Source organism: Artemia franciscana, chromosome 11 (genome assembly GCF_032884065.1).
Source record: "Artemia franciscana chromosome 11, ASM3288406v1, whole genome shotgun sequence".
In the NCBI taxonomy this organism is placed as follows: Eukaryota; Metazoa; Arthropoda; class Branchiopoda; order Anostraca; family Artemiidae; genus Artemia; species Artemia franciscana.
Genome location: NC_088873.1, coordinates 11,302,522 through 11,321,357, shown reverse-complemented (window position 1 = coordinate 11,321,357; position 18,836 = coordinate 11,302,522). Strand labels below are relative to the sequence as shown.

The following is an 18,836-nucleotide window of genomic DNA, read 5'->3' as shown; positions in this document are numbered from 1 at the left end:
ATCGCTATACGTCACTTGGTTAATACCAAGTGCCATAAAAATTTACTTTCAATAAATCATATAAAATTTTGAGACCATTAAAATTAATTCAAAGTTTGATATAAATTTTAAGCTTTGCGGCTCGTGCAAATCATTAGCAAAAGTGCTTAATTTTAAATATCTCATAGTCAATGTTAAAAGGACAGCTTTTATCACTTTCCCGTGTAATATAGTTCTCTATTTCCGAGAAATATAGTTCATGGATAACTGATACCTACCCTATGCTTGATAGGACAAAAATTCGGTTCAAAAATACATCAAAATAGCTAAATTAATCATGTTTGAATATCACATTAAAAACGGGCTGTGCATAGAAAAATTCTAGGGAGCTGCCAATTTGCGATTAGGCGACTCGTGTTCTTCTTATTTATTCGTTTGTAGTGATATACCTGTTTCTAGTTTCTAGCCCTCTTGCTTGTCATTGACTTTTTGAATAGCAATAAAAAGCCCCTCCCATCAATGATTTAAGATTCTGATGCGCAATACTTTTGATCTTTGCGCAAGACACAAACCTACTCTGAAAATGGTTAATTCTGCTATTCTTTCTTTCCTGAAATGTCAAATGATGTTAGACCTTTTTTTTTCACAATTTTGGTTTACCCCCTCCCCTTTCCCGTTCCCACGGGATATGAGACCGAAAATGAATTGTTATAACTCACCGTTTCTTTCAGAGGGGTTCCAGGATCGGAAATATCCACATCTGACAGGTCATCTGTCCCTTCTACAGGGGGTAGCTTCAAATCTTGAAAGGCTGAAAGTTGTGACGGGGAAATGGGTGGAGATCCAGGTGGGATACAGATAGGTACTCCTGCTGCTCTCTGCGTTGCAACTAGCTCTTGTTCCAAAACTTGTAACTGAAAACATAAAAACTCCGTAAAGGTAAACCAAAATACTAGACTTAAAAAAGTTATAGGCTCGTATACACTCTAGTCATCCCAAAGAATATGAGAAGAAGCTCGAAGAAGATGAAATAATTCAACAATATCCACCCAGTCTCCGAAAATAAAATGTTCGTAATGATCTAATTCACCCGAAATGAACAAAAACGATGAGTTTTCATGAGTTTTGGGGAACAAAGAACTGACAAACATAAACACTTTTGTCATCAAAACGTCAAACATTTGGTCATTTTTGTCAAACACTTTGATGAATAAACATTTTCGTCAACAAATTTTAGATAAATCGGTAAGACTTGAAAAGAGCAGCTTTTCATTAGCACGGAAATTTGTTTTACTAGATGAGTTAAATGTTCAGAGAATGGATATACAGCCCAAATTAGGGCCTAAGGAGATGTCTACGAGCATCTATCTCTATGTCTTTCCAATTTTTACGGCTTGAAATATTTCTTGAGAATACATCCTGGATTAAAAAAAAAAAGAAACAAAATAAGCTGGGCAGATAATTTGGTTCAAAAAATTGCCCTACCAAGGCTTAATACAGTTCGAGAGACTCGATTTTGCTTCCATATAGGATACAGATATGAACCTGTCTATGTAATATTCCACAAAGCATTTAAAGGATAAGTATAGAACCTGAAAACACCTTACATAATCTAATTTCTGGCTGTTAATCCATATCCGGATGATTCACTCATTTAACACAGTAACCATAGAAATTGGCAAAAAAAACATCTTCTCCCCCTGTACCAATAAAAAAAAGATAACAGAAAGTCTGGCTTAAAGTTTGCTCCTCTTTCTTTTCTTTCAACCTTTCAAACTTTCCGCCTTTACCAATAAACAAAGATAATAGAAAGTCTGGCTCAAAGTATGCTTCTCTTTTTTTTCAACCCTTTCAAAATTTCCGCCATTACCAATAAAAAAGGATAACAGAAAATCTGGTGTAAGTTTGCTTCTCTTTTTTTTCTTTCACCCCTTTCAAACTTTCCGCCTTTACCAATAAAAAAGGATAACAGAAAGTCTGGCGTAAGTTTGCTTCTCTTTTTTTTCCAACCCTTTCAAACTTTCAACCCTTCCAAGTAAGGAAAAACTGAACATGAAGTCAAAGCAATCTTATTGGACACTAACTTGGGCCAGATATTTGGATGATTTTAGACATTCCTGCAAGTTACTTCCTACTTGTACATTTACTTTTTAAGTTCATGACAGATCGGTTTTCTACGGGTTAGCAACTTTATAATAACCACAAGGTCCTAGTTATAGTTCTAGATTCATTTTCGAAGATTTCACTCCTCTTACACAACAGTATTCCGAGCAGGCAAAAAAGCTCCCTCTTCCCCAATTTTAGCCTCTTATTCTTCAGAAATTTAACACGAGGATAAACCTGGCTTTACATAATATTTGAAGCATTAGTTTATATCATTAATTCAGCTCCATTAAATATTACCGTGAAACCGGTTTTAAATCAGAATTGGTTTGACTTGTTTATATAAATTTCAAATTTGTTTAGTGATTTTCGACATGCCTGAAAATTCTAAGTAATTTAGCAAAAACCAGTCAAACCTTGGATCAGCTACAAAGCGTCTTCAGGACAACATTAAATTGAGTTAGGGTGATACTATGTAATGAGAATCAATATTTTAATAAATCAATTGGATAGCCAAAGAGTACCTTTGCCCATATATAAACAGGATGAAGGTAGGAACAAAAGAAAAATGCCCCTCCCAAATCCTATTTAAGGATACTATGTAATGAGAATCAATATTTTAATAAATCAATTGGATAGCCAAAGAGTACCTTTGCCCATATATAAACAGGATGAAGGTAGGAACAAAAGAAAAATGCCCCTCCCAAATCCTATTTAAGGATTACTTAGTTTAGTTATATCCGCACAGTACAGCAGCCCTTCGAGTTAGAAAAGCTACTCTTCTCCCACTTTACCCTGTTTTTATGCTATTAGAAAAAAAACTTACCCTGGTTCCAAGGGACCTAATCACACCAACAAACAAAGCGTCTCTGTCCCTTAGTTGGGAGAATATTAATTTCTCTCTTTGTTTGAAATCTTTGATAAGCTTTTTAGCTCGCTGATATTTGGCATCCAAATTCGTTACGACCTCCTGAAAATAATAATAATAAAGAAGTTTAAAAAATAAATAATTATAAACAATAAGACACAGGCTTCGAGCGCTATTCAACAGCTAAGTTAAACAAGACAATTCCCAGATGTGTGTGGAACTATTAAGAGTAGAAACTAGCATTATCATCAAATAGAGAATAACCAATACCCCATGTCAGGTTTGACTCTAATCAACTGCATACCAGTCTTTTCTGGTATATTAAAGGCATTGGTGAGCGGGAATTAGCCAGTATTCTGTCACCACTAGGCCTACCAGCTTAAGGTCAATTAGCCTGCTTAGCTTGCCAGGTTTTTCTCACAAACTGAGACTTTTAACTTTCGCAAAAGACTTAAACTTGCTGCCTTTCATTTGAACAACTGAGAATCAAACCGTGTAAAAGCCGCGTGTAAGATTCACTATATATTATATAGTCTATTTTTATTTAAGCTATTTAGTCCGTTTTTACAGCTATAGTCTATAGTCTATAGAGCTGTAGTCTATTTTAACAAGTTTCAGTCAATCCAGATAGAGTCGAAATTCTAATTGTAGGTACTTTTTAACGAAAAGAGCGTATCAGAATGACAGAAACAGTCAAAGCTAAGATCAACTATAGTCTTGCTATTTTAGCCCAATGATGACTTTCTGCCGAATATCTTAGCTAATAAGAGGTTCAGGATCTGAGCTCGAGACAGAATTGGACGTGTGAAAAACCAATAACCCATTATACCAAAAAACCAATAACCAAATCCAATAATACTATTTAAGAAACACCAATTGAAGGATGATACACATCTATGAAAACAGATCCGTCCAAAAAAATGATACTAATCTATGGCTATTTTTAAGATCAGAAATGTAAAATAGAAAGAAAGTCGACTTTAGAAGAAACTACGTCACTTTCAGTAATGATTACAAATATTATTAGAAAACAAGAGCTAAGAGCTCATATGGCACTTGTGACGAGGTCGGAAGAGCCGAGAGCTCATATGGTACGAGGTCGGAAGAGCCAAGAGCTCATTTGGACGAGGTCGGAAGAGCCAAGAGCCAAGAGCTCATTTGGCACTTGTGAGAAGGTCAGAACCTAAAGTTAAACTTTATAGCACAAGATCCTTCTAAATATCAAATTTCATTAAGATCTGGTCACCCTTTCGTAAGTTACAAATACCTCAATTTTCAAAATTACCTCCCCCCTCCCAATTCCACCAAAGAGAGCAGATCCGGTCCAGTTATGTCAGTCACGTATCTTAGACAGGTTTCTATTCTTCCCATCCAGTTTCATCCTGATCTCACCGCTTTAAGTATTTTCTAAGATTTCCGGTCCCCCCAACTGCCCCCCCCAATTACGTTTGATCCGGTTGAGATTTAAAATAAGATATCAGAGTTACGAGGTCCTTCTAAATATGAAGTTTCATGAAGATCCGATCACTCCTTTGTAAGTTAAAAATACGTTATTTTTCTTATTTTTCAGAATTACCCCCCCCCCCCCCCGCAATTGAGCGGATCCGTTCCAATTATGTAAATTACGTATGCAAGACTTTTGCTTATTTTTCCAACCAAGTTTCATCCCAATCCTTCCAATCTAAGGGTTTCCCATCATTTTAGGTCTCCCCACCCCAAACTTCCCCCAATGTCACCAGATCCGGTCAGGATTTAAAATAAGAGCTTTGAGCCACGATATCCTTCTAAAAATCAAATTTCATGGAGATCCAATCACCCATTCGTAAGTTAAAAATACCTCATTTTTTCTAATTTTTCAGAATTACCCCCCCCCCCAACTACCCAAAAGAGAGCAGATCCGTTCCGTTTATGTCAATCATCTATCTAGGACTTGTGTTTATTTTTCCCACCATGTTTCATCCCGATCCCTCCACTCTAAGTGTTTTCCAAGTTTTAGGTTTCCCCCTCCCAACTCCCCGCCCCCATCACCAGATCCGGTCGGGATTTAAAATAAGAGCTCTAAGACACGATATCCTTCTAAACATCAAATTTCATTGAGATCCGATCACCCGTTCGTAAGTTGAAAATACCTCATTTTTCTAATTTTTAAGACTTACTCCCCCCCCTCCCAACTACCCCAAAGAGAGCAAATAAGTTCCGATTATGTCAATCATGTATCTGGGACTTGCGCTTATTTTTCCCATCAAGTTTCATCCCGATCCCTCTACTCTAAGTGTTTTCCAAGATTTTAGGTTTCCCCCCTCCAACTCCCCCCAATGTCATCAGACCCAGTCGGGATTTAAAATAAGAGCTCTGAGACACAATATCATTCCAAACATCAAATTTCATTAAGATCCAATCACCCGCTCATAAGTTAAAAATACTTCATTTTTTCTATTTTTCCGAATTAACCGGCCCCTTTCCCCCCCCCCCCCCCAGATGGTCAAATCGGGAAAACGACTATTTCTAATTTAATCTGGTCCGGTCCCTGATACGCTTGCCAAATTTCATCGTCCTAGCTTACCTGGAAGTGCCTAAAGTAGCAAAACCGGGACTTTAGGTTTTCCCCCTCCAACTCCCCCCAATGTCATCAGATCCGGTCGGGATTAAAAATAAGAGCTCTAAGACACAATATCATTCCAAACATCAAATTTCATTAAGATCCAAATACCCGCTGATAAGTTAAAAATACTTCATTTTTTCTATTTTTTGCGAATTAACCGGGCCCCCACTCCCCCCCAGATGGTCAAATCGGGAAAACGACTATTTCTAATTTAATCTGGTCCGGTCCCTGATACGCTTGCCAAATTTCATCGTCCTAGCTTACCTGGAAGTGCCTAAAGTAGCAAAACCGGGACCGACAGACAGACCGACAGACAGACCGACAGACAGACCGACAGACAGACCGACAGACCGACAGAATTGGCGACTGCTATATGTCACTTGGTTAATACCAAGTGCCATAATTAGTTAGGCTAGACCCAATGTTGGGCGTAATTAAAAGTAGTTGCTGGACATAATTACTAGGGTTGGGAAAAAGAATCAATATAATCTATATTACTGGGTTTGAAATTATTCGCAGATGTTTCAGCACATCAACAGCTATGGATTATTAGGCAAAAGTATTTCGACGGGTCCTTTGCCATGTCATCATCAGAAAATATTGCTCATGCCCCATTCACCACAAGATTTTAATGATACCCATATTTATGAAAGTTCTTAAGCCGAACTGGCCAGACATGACAATAAACAATCAAGAGAAATAAAACTCTGCCATTTAGGCAGATGGTATTCCTCTGAGGAGCCCTAGTGTGAGGTAATCACTTGGGAATATTTCATTAGATTTAGGGTGCTTTTGCTTGTAATTTTATGTTGGCTTACATTTATTAATGATAACTTTGCACGGATTTGGACATTTCGATTTGGTTGACTGTTTTTTAAAACTGTTTTGTCTTAGGTAATTGGATAGGTGAGTAAATTCAAGATCTTGTTCAAGTGCTCGTTTATCTCAATTGCTGAATTAGGAAACAATTCATTACTCCTTCGTTCGTTTCCTTTTTTCTAACCAATTAATTACCTCTAACACATTATAGAATTTTCAGCCAATCAGAAAATTCTACGAAATATTTGATTGGCTCAAATTAGCGCGAGGTAAATTTCGGTTTTAGTTAAAATACTATGTGAATTGGCCATTAAATGAACAACTAACGCCAGATAATCTGTAACGTCATGTGAGCTCAAATATCTTCTTCTAATAACTTATCCGAATTTATTATGAAACTATTATAGTGTAATTTATTAATAGATACGGCATCCTTTTTGTCAAACCCAGCAAAAGAGATAGCGTTGATTTTTTTTTTCAGTATCTTGGTAATTATGCTCAATTTAAATTAAAACAAAAATCTGTCGTTGTGTTTACATTTCTCTTATGACACTAAAAATACTTTTAAACATAGAAGCACAACGTTGACAATAAAATTCAGGACAGCAAATAATTAAATCCTGTTTAGGCCAATAATAAATCGAATATACCACATTTTGCATAAAATTAGCACGAATTAAATTAGATGATATGTTAATCGATAGTCAACAAGGCTAAAACTAAACAACTGCAGAGCCTACTCAGTTTAAGAGGGGGTTCTCATCCTCCTCCATCCCTCAATGTAATATGAGGTTGAGGGTTCAACCACAGCGGCTTCTAACTAAAACCCGTATTTATGCTCTGTTATCAGAATAGAAAAAAAAAACAAAAAAAAAAAACTATGACGTAAAGAACTAAGAAGACAGAAAACCCTGGAATAAAATAAACCATTATAAAATTACTGATGAGGGTATCATAAATAATTGTTGGGGTGCACTTAACTATTCACCGACAACCCTGATGGGACAAACCAGGCCCCGAAATCGTAGCACTTTTGAAGCAATGCTATTGTTAAGTTTAATGCGATTGCTAAATTGCTTTATCGAAAGCTGCGTTTACCTGTGATTTTTTAGTTTAGTTTTCAAGTTTGTCTTGTTGAACGTTTTGCTGTTCGTTTACTTACACCATTAAAAGACTTGTTTCTTCATTACGTGAAAAAAACTGAAGTCTTTTTTCATTACATGTACATATGAACCCCCAAATATGTAGGAACAGTTGGAGTAGGAGTAGTCTGTAAGGCAGCTGGAGTTCTTATTTACATTTTATTCTGCAATAGCAAGAGCTATTAGGCTTTCATTTTGCAGACGAGGCAGTGGCAGGGGGAACTTCCACTCAGTTTTTACCTAACTTATCCCCTTCCCTCCAATACAGGTGCTAGATACATGCCCTTAGCCTAAATAATTGTCTTTATTAGTCATTAATTTTGCCAATTTTTATTTGAATTTTTAATTTGGTATTTAATTTTTATTCACTGCAGATTTTGGTGGATTGAAAGGATCTTCTTATCTTGGTTTCTATCAACCCTTCCCTCGTTCCCCATCATCCCATCCTGGTTCCATCTAAAGTTTTTTTCCCCCTTTCTCTTACGTATCTGTGCTCAGCTAAGACTCCAAAAAATGGCTGGACCCAGCCTACTACTCCCTTTTGTCCAGTGGCTTCATTTGAGGGAAGGACGGGGTTCTGTGCCCCATGAATTTTTTGCCGTCCCCCTTGATTTTTTTAAATGTGTTTATATATATATATATATATATATATATATATATATATATATATATATATATATATATATATATATATATATATATATATATATATATATATATATATATATATATATATATTAATTGAAAAATGCCTTCTTTTTATGGCACCTTCTATGAGAAAATTGAAAAAAAGGCAATTTCCACCCCCACCACCCATACAAATACTAAAAAATAAATTTGCCCTCTCCCCCCTGAAGTTTTCGTGAAATGAAACCACTGCTTTTGTAACCTTTGGTTATTGACTATTTAATTTTTTTTTTTTTTTTTTTTTTTACGAAATCTTTCATTGTCTGCATGGTTAATCAACTTAGTCCTAACTCTAATTTAAGACCATAAAATTTAACACATTTAATCTAACCTATTATGTGTACTTAAATGCATTTGACTCATGGACTTAACCAACATAATTAAGCCGAAAACTTTCAGTGATGGATGGAGTTCGTCCAGAAGGATGCAAACTTAGTTTGCTGACCATGTACCACTGGAAATGGGGCTTAAACCCCCTGACAAATCGCTCCGAACAGGGCTGCCTCGACCTCACGGGCGCGAGTGGAGCCCACCCCAGGGTTTCTCAGTCAAAACCCAGGCCTAGCGACGGTACCAATTCCGATCCTCCTCCTGAAAACGACTGCAATGAAAAGGAATGTTACTCAAGCCTCGGATCCTATTAGTTTTAAATCAGCACGCCCCCGGGCATCCTTTGAACCTTGCTGACAAAGATGGGCTGAGAATAGCCATCTGAAATGTTTTAACCATGCAAAAACCGGGATCCAAAGAGCTTTTAGGGCTTGAGATGTTGGACTGACATCCTTGGAATGACAGAAACACACCTGACGGGATCAGGCGATAAATAAATCACCAGTACATGTCACATGATGATTTGGTCCGGCCAAACCTCAAGAAGAAGCAGCCTGATCCTAAACAAGAATGAATTTATTGTAAATGTAACGGAATTTGTACAAATATTTCTCAAAAAAGAAAAAAAATTCGAGTTTTTCTCCTAAATAAGAAGGCAAAGAAATGCCTCATATCCCAGAGCCCAATATCAGATAGACTACTCACTGTCTGTTTTAACCATTAGTATATGAAGATGTCGATTATTGTGAGCTACGCATCAACGAATGTTTCTCCATTGGACGAAAATAATAAGTTCTACTCAGCCCTGACATCTGCCCTCGGATTTGACCTCACGATGTTTTGACCGCGGTGAGCGATTTCAATGCAACTGTATCTAACCCTAGCGGAGCTTTTAAATGTGTAATTGGACCGGTTACCCCTGACTCCATGAACGAAAATGGGACCCGACACCTCCAGCTGTGCGCTATGCACGAGCTGGTCATTGCCAACATCTTGGTTCAAAGGAAAGATATCTATATACCAACATGGCATAGCAATGACAGACGAGCGTGGACGATAATCAACTACATCATAGTCAACCAAAGATGGCGTTCATCAGTTACGAATTGTAGAACATATCTTTGCGCTGAGTTAGGGAATACTGACCATAGATTACTTGCCACGAACTTCCACCTGCGTCTTAAAGCCCAGCCTTCAGAACGTCTGCCAAAGCTGGATACCCAGAAACTAAAAATTGAGGCATTCTGCCAAAAGTACTCAGTTGACATTCAGAATAGGTTTGAAGGCCTGAACACCCTTGTTGACCCGGGCACGTTCTGGCAGACATATTAAAACGGTGTACTAGAGATTGCCACTTATGGCGTCGGTCACGAGATGCATTCAAAGTAGCCTTGGCTTTCCCACGAAGTACTGCAAATCATTGAACAGAACTCGAAAGCGCGGCTGACCGGAAATATGCCCTCCTACAGACGGCTGAACGGAATCAGAAACAAAGCTATTCACCGTCATAAGCAACAATTTTTTGATAAAAAAAAAAGGTGAAGAACTAGAATATGCGGCACGAAAAGGTGACGTTTTGTCGCTTTTCAAGCATGTCAGAGACCTTAGCGATGGAGGATTACCAAAACCAGGCGCAGTTAAATCCGTCTCTGGCGAAATGCTCGGGGATGAAAACGCACAACTCGATCGATGGAAGGAGCACTTCGCAAAGCTACTAAGTGGCAAAAAAATCGACGTAGATCCCTATCTAACTGCGTCCGCTTCGGAAACAACATGTGAAAATCTACCAGAGCCTTATCCTCCTTCGGTAGAAGAGATAACAAATACCCTGCGGAGAATGAAAAACAACAAGGCACCAGGAAACAGAGGGATCACGGTCGAGCTGCTGAAGTTCGGAGGACCGGCAATGCTACTTTGGATGCAATTGCTTTTCTCCCTCGTCTGGTCAATTGGAATGGAAAGAACGGATAGTCCTTCCTTTATGAAAGCGCAGAGGCAGCCGAATCGATTGCTTGATCTACAGAGGAATCACCCTCCTGTCAGCTCCCGGCAAACTATTCGCCCTGACGTTGCATGATAGAAGTATCCAGTTCATCCGTAAGTCCCACCAGATTCAACAAGCAGGTTTCCTGCCCAACAGATCCACGACTGACCAAATACACACTATTCGCCAGGTCATCGAGAAAGCCTATGAGTTTCAGCACAAAGCATATATTGCTTTTGTTGACTTAAAAAGCAGCTTTCGATTCGGTCGACCACGAGTCTCTTTGACTGATGCTACAGCGAACGGGTCTCCCTGACAAATACTTCCACCTCTTAATGTACGGCAAGGCTGTGTTGCTGCTCCTGCGCTTTTCAACACGGTAAATGATTATATCATGGATCGAAAGACGAATCGGCTCCGATTCGGACTGAAATATGGCGATGGAGTCCTAGCCAATTGATACTTCGCAGATGATATTGCCCTGATATGCAATTTTGCAGCTGAACTCGAGACAACTCTCAATACACTGTCAGAAGAAGCCCTGAAAGTGGGACTACATATTAGCTGGCAAAAAACAAAAAAAATGACCATCGACCTGGCAGACAATTTTGCCAATTCACCAGTACGTTTTAGGGCACAGTGGTGAGGTTGTGAAGTATTTTACTTACCTTGGATCTACCGTCTCTGATAACGACTAAATTGAAATGGAAGTTTAGTCGCGCACCTAATATGGCTCGTTTTTGCCGTTCGTTTTTGCCCAACATCAGCCCAAAAACCAAAATGCGGATCTAAAACACCACCGTAACGCGAGTCCTTCTCTATGGTGCTGAAACTTGGCAGGCTGCTGCTTCTGTGCGCGATACCATAGGTGTGGTCCAAACAAACTTCTCAAGACGAATCGAAGGGATAAAGTGATACAACTTCGTCTCGAACACCCGACTGCTGACACTAACGGATCAGACCCTCAATTCTCGCAAGCTCGCCGTAAGAGCTCTACGGTGTTTCAGCCACTTAATTTGCATGCCAGCAGAAGCACCCTCTAGTGCACTTTTCAATTTTGGTCCCTCTGAACATGGCTGGAAGCACCCCCGTGGAAGACTCCAGTTCAGACGGAGGGACAGCCTTACCCAGTACCTCTCCATAATCGTTACTGATCTCCAAGAAGTAGTCACGCTTGCGCAGGACAGTCCATAATGTAGGGGAAGAGTCACATCTCTCTCTACACTGGACCACCAGCAGGAGCTTAAAGTCAAGTAAATCAAGTCTACTTTCATAAAATCTTTAGTTAGCTTCGATTCTTCCCTTCTCTCTTTTTATAGGAAGGAAGCGTATTTAATTTGCCACATCACCTAATTATGATAATTATTCGCTACGACTCCTTTGAGCAATTATTGAGCATTTTCCAGAATTCAATAATCGAGAATGGTTATTAATTACTTGTTATTGTCAAAAATAAGTGATAACGCATTTAGCCCCCAAAATCTTTACAATTCATAAAAGGAGCTAATGATGCATTCCGATCTGCACTCCGTTACTTACAATTTTGTATTATTCAAGGTCACGAGACAAAAACAATTACAAACATTTAATTAACAATAATGACAGTTGACATCTGGAACACACCCCTTAAAATTATAATTACTATTCCTTATTATTATTAAATTATATTTATGCTAAAAAAAAGGAAAGAAAAAACACATAAAAAGGGCAGCGTTATGATAGTAATTCTAATAAAAGAGACGTACGTTTGGGACAGTATCCGAAGTAGAAGATGTTACAGCGGGTGGGACAGGTGGGGCCAGCCCGGATTCCAAGGCTATTTGTAGATTGATACCAGCCTCCAATTTACTCAACTGAAAAATGTGACATTATTATTACTAAATTGGCGACAAGGATTAAAATCATTCCAATATTTACAAGTAAATTAAAGTGACTTAGATCCAACAATTCTGATGATCCTTCCTAAAAATGAGTAGTAGTTGGATCTTCAATTCTTTTTTTCTGGCCATTTCCCCTGTAAAAAAACAAAAAACAAAAAAAAAACGCATATTCGTTCATTAATAATTTTTTGAACAATTGGTTTTTATCTTTTTATTACTTTTTAACCAAAAAGACAATTCAAGCTAATTAAATTTTAGGAGGCGCTGTCACGTTATATATTTCAGTCATCTGTTTGTTTCACCGAACCCCGCACCAAGACTACCATTTAAATTTGTTTCATTATTGATATTTATGTTTCTAGTTATCATCACTTTTTTTAAAATAATACATCATTTTTTTTTTCAATTACCCATTCACCAGTTCGTTTTTCCCTGACTAAACCACTCTAAAATTCTCGTTTTTTTTAATTTTTTTTCTAAGGTTATTTTTGAATGCTACTTTTTTAATACTATTTTAAATTTGTTTTATGATTGATGTTAATGTTTCCAGTTATTATCACTCTTTCTAAAATAACCCCTCACTTTTTTTTTCAATTATACATCCATTCACCAGTTCGTTTTGCCATAACTAAGCCACTCAAAAAATTCTCGTTTTTAATTTTTTTTTAATGCTATTTCTGAATATTATATTTTAATGCTATTTTAAATTTGTTTTATTATTGATATTTATGTTTCTAGTTATTGTAACTTTTTTTTAAATAATATACCATTTTTTTTTCAATTATGCACCCATTCACTAGTTCATTTTCTCTGACTAAGCCTCTGTAAATTCTCGTTTTTAAAGTTTTTTAATGCTATTTTTTAAGTTCTATAATTTTTAGGCGACGCATTAAAAGGATATGTCTTACTATACGAAATATATTACATCTTAGCAATTTATATATCATTTTCGTCGCTTTCGATTTGAGCTTACAAATCCCTTCAATTTTACGTGTTGAAATAAGTTTCATACAGAGAATATACCAGTTCTAGCGAGCACTAGAACAGCAGTAGTTTTAGGCCTCATAATCTGGGTAGAGAGGTAGCTTAATAGGAGTGTAAATATATACAATAAGAAAATTTTGATGTCAGATGCTATAAAACTGGGAGGGGGGTAGGGGCAGCTGACCCCTTCCTAGGCCTAGAACCACCACTGCATCAGATGTTCTATTGCTCTTATGAGTTCCAAGTCTGATTGGGGTGGCAGGAAACCAGCGTTTCAGTACACTTTTTGTTCCCAGTGGCATTACGGCCCATAGTCACACCAAATCCCACGGTCGGGCCTAAAACTGTACAAACAGCGCATTTGAAAAAGGCCTTGTTTTATTGGTATTTTTCAAAGCTCTATCATTTTGAGCAGATGTATTTAAAGGGCACGTCTTTCTATACCGTCTATCTTTTTCATCTTTCCCCAGTTTATCTGGTAATTTCCTCCCAACCTTAAGGGCGGAAATGACTTTCGAACATCCCTTTTACTGGAATGAAAGATATAGCTGGAAGACAAAAATCGTTGGGAAGGTTAAAAAGCAAAAAAAAAAAACAACGAAATCACTCAGGGACCTAAACCGAAAACCACTTTAAGGCCTTACGCCTTCTTTATTCTGGATTCAAAATGGCAGAGTAACGATATTTTTTTTTAATTCGTATTTTAAATGCGAAGCTTAAATGTTTCAAATACTCATTGAACAGAGTTTTAATGATAAGAAAAGCTGTGCTCATGAAATAGAAATTACTGGGACTTTTCTTAAAAATCTTATTTAAACATTGAAAATTTTGGTAAGATATTATATCTTATTTAAAAATTTGGTAAGATATTACAGATAAAGTGGAATGATCGGTACTATAATAAACTTCATAACACAGGGGTCAAGCAAGCATGTTAGTCTGACTAAACTAGAAATGAGGATCGAACACACAAATTGCACTAACTAGAAATTGACAAGTCTTGGAATAATGAAGTTAAACCCCGTTATTGCAGCACAATTCTTGGGCTTATCAATGCAGTCGCATGAGTATAAATTTGTTTCAAGGTGGAGGAGGGACTCGTCTCAAAATTCGAAAAATAGGCAAAACAAATACCAGTTATTAGAAAAAAATGGGGCCCCCAAGAAGCTGTAGGTGGGAAGGCTGCACTGTGAAACTATGGTTTTATAGGGTGTGGGACATCTATAAATTGAACTCAATATAATTTTGCTTTAAATTTCTAAGGTGAAAAGACTCGCAGAATACAATTGGACACAGTTTCAAATGAATTGTTTCTAGAGACTGTACTAGTATTTTGTTCCATCAATAAAACTTGATGGAAGTAATATGCAGTTAAAGTTAGTGCCAAAAAACAAGTCCATTTTTACGACAACCAGTCTCCAGCTTAAAGGGCATGATAAACTAACAAAGACCACAGGTCGCCCACTTTCCGCCAGCTGGTACCCGTCTCGGAGCACCACGTGTCAGAGAGTTCCGCCGGGTATGGCACAATCTCCGTAACAATTGCCACAGTTCCACCATTCTTGGCACACTTTCGCCCTTCTTGACAAGCCCTACCTGATGCACGTTATTTGCAGAAGTCGGCGACCCATCGTACAGAGACAAAAGATAAGTTTGCTTATGAGAAGACAAAATAAAATATCCATACAATCCAGTGTTAAATAGCTGAACCATATTACCAAGGAAATGTAACATTCATACTGAGTTTATATGTGTAAAAGTAGTAAAGTTTGAATTAACCGATAAAGGAAATTAACATAAGAAAATTGGCATATCTTTAGAAAATGGGGGAAACCTTTATTTAAAAAAAAAAAAGGAACACTTTTCAGTTCTCAAAAGACCTTTATACCATAAACAACATTTATTCAGGCATTCACTATGTTACAATCCATTTTACTTCTTCTATCAGCTATCTGGTGACTATGAAAAACTACGCTCAACAACAGCACTCCCGTGATAAAGCAAAGACTAGTTTTGACTTGGCTGGTCATTACCACAGATTTCCAGCTTTTGGTCGCATTCGTACTGCTGTCCAGATTATTCCACTACAATCAGTTCTTGAAAACAACAAAGGAAAACATACTTTTAAGTCCATCGTGCATAGCGTTTTCTCTCAGCCAGAAATGAACTATACGAGAATATTGTTTTATTTTTCACAAGTAATAGTAGACGAGCTAAACGACTTGACAACTCTTACTTAGTTACTTTCGACGTTAACCAGACGAAGAACTTTTTTGCCGCGCAATAATAGACTTAGGAATTACTTCTGACGACCATTTCGGTCCGTCGGCTGCAACTTCCCCAGCAATCTTTAGCCAGTCTCTGTCCCATCTCTGACCATACCTCCGGAAGCCTCCCCGTGGTATAAGGTCCTCTTTGGATTTTTGCTCCCCGATGATATATCTGAAATGGTACCGGCTTGCAGATGAGGACGGTTCGACATATCGTTTCTTTGGGCGACGCAAAGTGTGGCTGAGGAGCTTGATACGACGTCTTTTGGCATCACAATTGGCTATTAGAAATTCTAGACCCTCTGTTGATTTGGAGTATGTAGTCGAAACGCAGTGGTGATCAAACGCGTTCAAAGCTCTAGCCTCTTCTGCCTTGAGCGGCCAAATCTCGCAGACGTATGTTAGCAGAGTTCGAACGAGCACTACGTAGACTCTGACTTCGGTTTTTATCGACATCTCACGTCTGGCCCGTAAAACCTTTTTTAGACTGGCGAAGACTCCATACGCCTTTATATGCGAAGAGAAAAATCTTTTCCAGCTCCACCATCCGGTGTTAAACGACTCTCACTTGACCACTATGACTTAAAATCATTGAGACATTGACAATAAGGCAATGTAGACTGGTGCTAGTTTGGAGTGGAGACTTGCATAGGAGTTGAGCTGAACAAACATGAAATTTCCGGTTTATTGTTCAAAGTAGAAAATGTTATATACCATATTGGAGCATTATTTTCATTTCTGTCTTTTTTGTTCAAAATTAAACACTATCTCATCGCCATCAGATAAATGGATATATTTTACCCTTCCTGTTTGGGGGGGGGGGTCCCACTGCATTATGATTAGTGTAACAACGTTGCACTTTTTGACTTAAAATATAATGTAGAGTATTATCTTAGAACACAATAAGAAAATAATCTAAATCATTGAAAAACTAAACAAAAAATTGATTTTTACCTCAGCGCAAGTTATTTTTCTCAATGATTGTTGTACTAATGAGGAGAAAGTGAGACTACTTATTATCACTATTCCTGAAATATTTGAAGCTGGAATAAAAGATTGTCAGATATGTTAAAGGCAACAATAAAAAAGTTTATTGAATTTAAGGAATTAAAAATTTATTATCTCGTTACTTGTATAATTCTGACACTTTCTTCCTTTTATCTCGGGACGTCAGAGACAAGGGGCGTCAATTCATTTTGCTGCTCCCTGTTTGAATCTTTATTTTGAGGAGTAATTGATGAATGTACATACATTATTTTTCGTAATTGTTTTCTGTGTCGCTCTTTCTTTATATTATCTTTTTTTAAACTCCTTAATGTGACATTGTATGTCTATTTGTAATACAAAATTTTCATTCAGTCACAGTAATCAGTTCTCGTTTTAAGGGTTCGCTAAAAGCGGTAAAGGTAATGTAAAGGTGACCTTTTCCAACCAAAAGCGACGTAAAGTGACTTAGCACGTCCCTCTCAATTTTGATCGAGAGTCACGGGTGACTCAACAACCATAGACTATATACGATTTGCTTGATTCAATTTAAAGTACGGGTGCCTGAAGGGCACCCGGATAGGTGGCCAAAAAAAAAAATATTACTGCCTTAGCTTGGCAAACACATATATAGAGAATGGAATTATGTATGCTTTTATTCTCGTTCACTGCCCGTGTCAAGAACCAGCACGGTCCACGCTCCAGCATGGTGGTACTCTTAGTTAGTAAGCACATCATTGAATCTGCCTGTAGTTTACTTATCATGAACAGATACAAAATGAACAAAAATCCAACAGCACTTACAGGAAAGTTTTTTTTTTTTTGGGGGGGGGGGTGGGGGGGGGGGTTCAGAAAAAATGTAAATAATATGCAAGTCAATCTGAAGGAAAGGGGAAGGGCAGAAACATAGGGTCAAACATCCTAAGTTCGTCATTTACAAAAAGCGTAACTTTCTGAGAGAGCGATGTAATTTACCAGTAATATTCTGACATTCAACCAAAATTTGCAGGTTGAGATATTCCCTGGGTGATTGCTAACAACGAGGTTGAACGGCATAAATGTTTTTCAAAGTTTTGATGTAAAAACAGTACACACAAGGGGATATAAAAGAATATGTTGCACCGAAGAATGAGGAATTGCTTGAAAGATTTGAAAGTGAGTGGGAAAATACACCTTTTCAGCAAACTTCTTAAAAAAAAACGATGCTGTAAATAATAAGAGACTTTTCAGACAGAGCTAAAAACACACTTAAACCTCCACCCTCATCCCTCAGCTTTAGCAAAAGCACCAAATCTAAATAGCGCAGAAAAATTCAACGTTTCCAGGAAAATGACGCATTATAAATTCGATGAATAATTAGGTAACTGTGAAGCAGAAAATTTTGCACCAGCCGCAAGCCAACAGAATCAAAAAACAAAAAAAAAACACAAAATGACCAGCAAAACTCCAGTAGACTCCGGGAGTGTTCCTACGATTAGTCGGAAGGACCTTATAAATGATCGCCTAAAAATGAAGCCTTTGTGCAATCCTCAAAAAGTCAGACCTATGTAATTCACTGTTCGTAAATTTCAAAGGCAAAGATGAAGAACAATGTGTTGCGAGGCGAAAGGTTGGCTTAGATCGCTCACCATATAAGTTAAATTTATTAAATGGTTAAGAGAGAAAAGCAATCACTCCTCAAAGCAAGCACATCTACAATATGGAATCTTCAAGATCGATCTCCGAGTTTGACCCAGGAAAAAAACTCGAGTTTGACGGAAGTTCCTTTACTTTCTTGTCATTTCCACAGAATTCTCCTGTTTTTGGCATTTTTTGAACTATCTGCCACGTATCCACCCCCACCTCTCAAATATATCACACCCTCTTCAAATTAATTGATGTGTATGTGCCTGCTCTAAGGTGCCCTTTTTAAGCGTTTTATTTTCTATTGCACACACACTCGTAAAACCATGTTTTCCTGGCAGTCCAAGACCACACAACCCCCTACACTGAAAAACAGACAAAGAAATAATGAGTATACCAACATATCTAAATCGACTTATACTAGCAAGCTGTTTTCGCCAAGTGAAGGCCACTTACTTGGTTCAGAGGCCTAATCAGGCACTATGGAAAAATAAAAAACCTTAGACCTGAAATAAGGTTAACCCCCCCTTCCCCCCCAAAAAAAAAATCAAAGAGAGCTTTAGCCAGTCTCAGAGGCGTTT

The 18,836-nt window shown here is 37.7% G+C and overlaps 1 protein-coding gene across 1 annotated transcript in view; it reads right to left on the bottom strand.

Annotated features, from left to right (window-relative positions):
- Positions 1-18,836, bottom strand: part of LOC136032803 (uncharacterized) — a gene marked incomplete in the record, with an annotated part of 156,517 nt that overhangs the window by 45,671 nt on the left and 92,010 nt on the right. Inside the window, 3 exon segments of the mRNA XM_065713192.1 lie at positions 699-893; positions 2,909-3,052; positions 12,260-12,367. Coding sequence (XP_065569264.1) covers positions 699-893; positions 2,909-3,052; positions 12,260-12,367 — 447 coding nt within the window.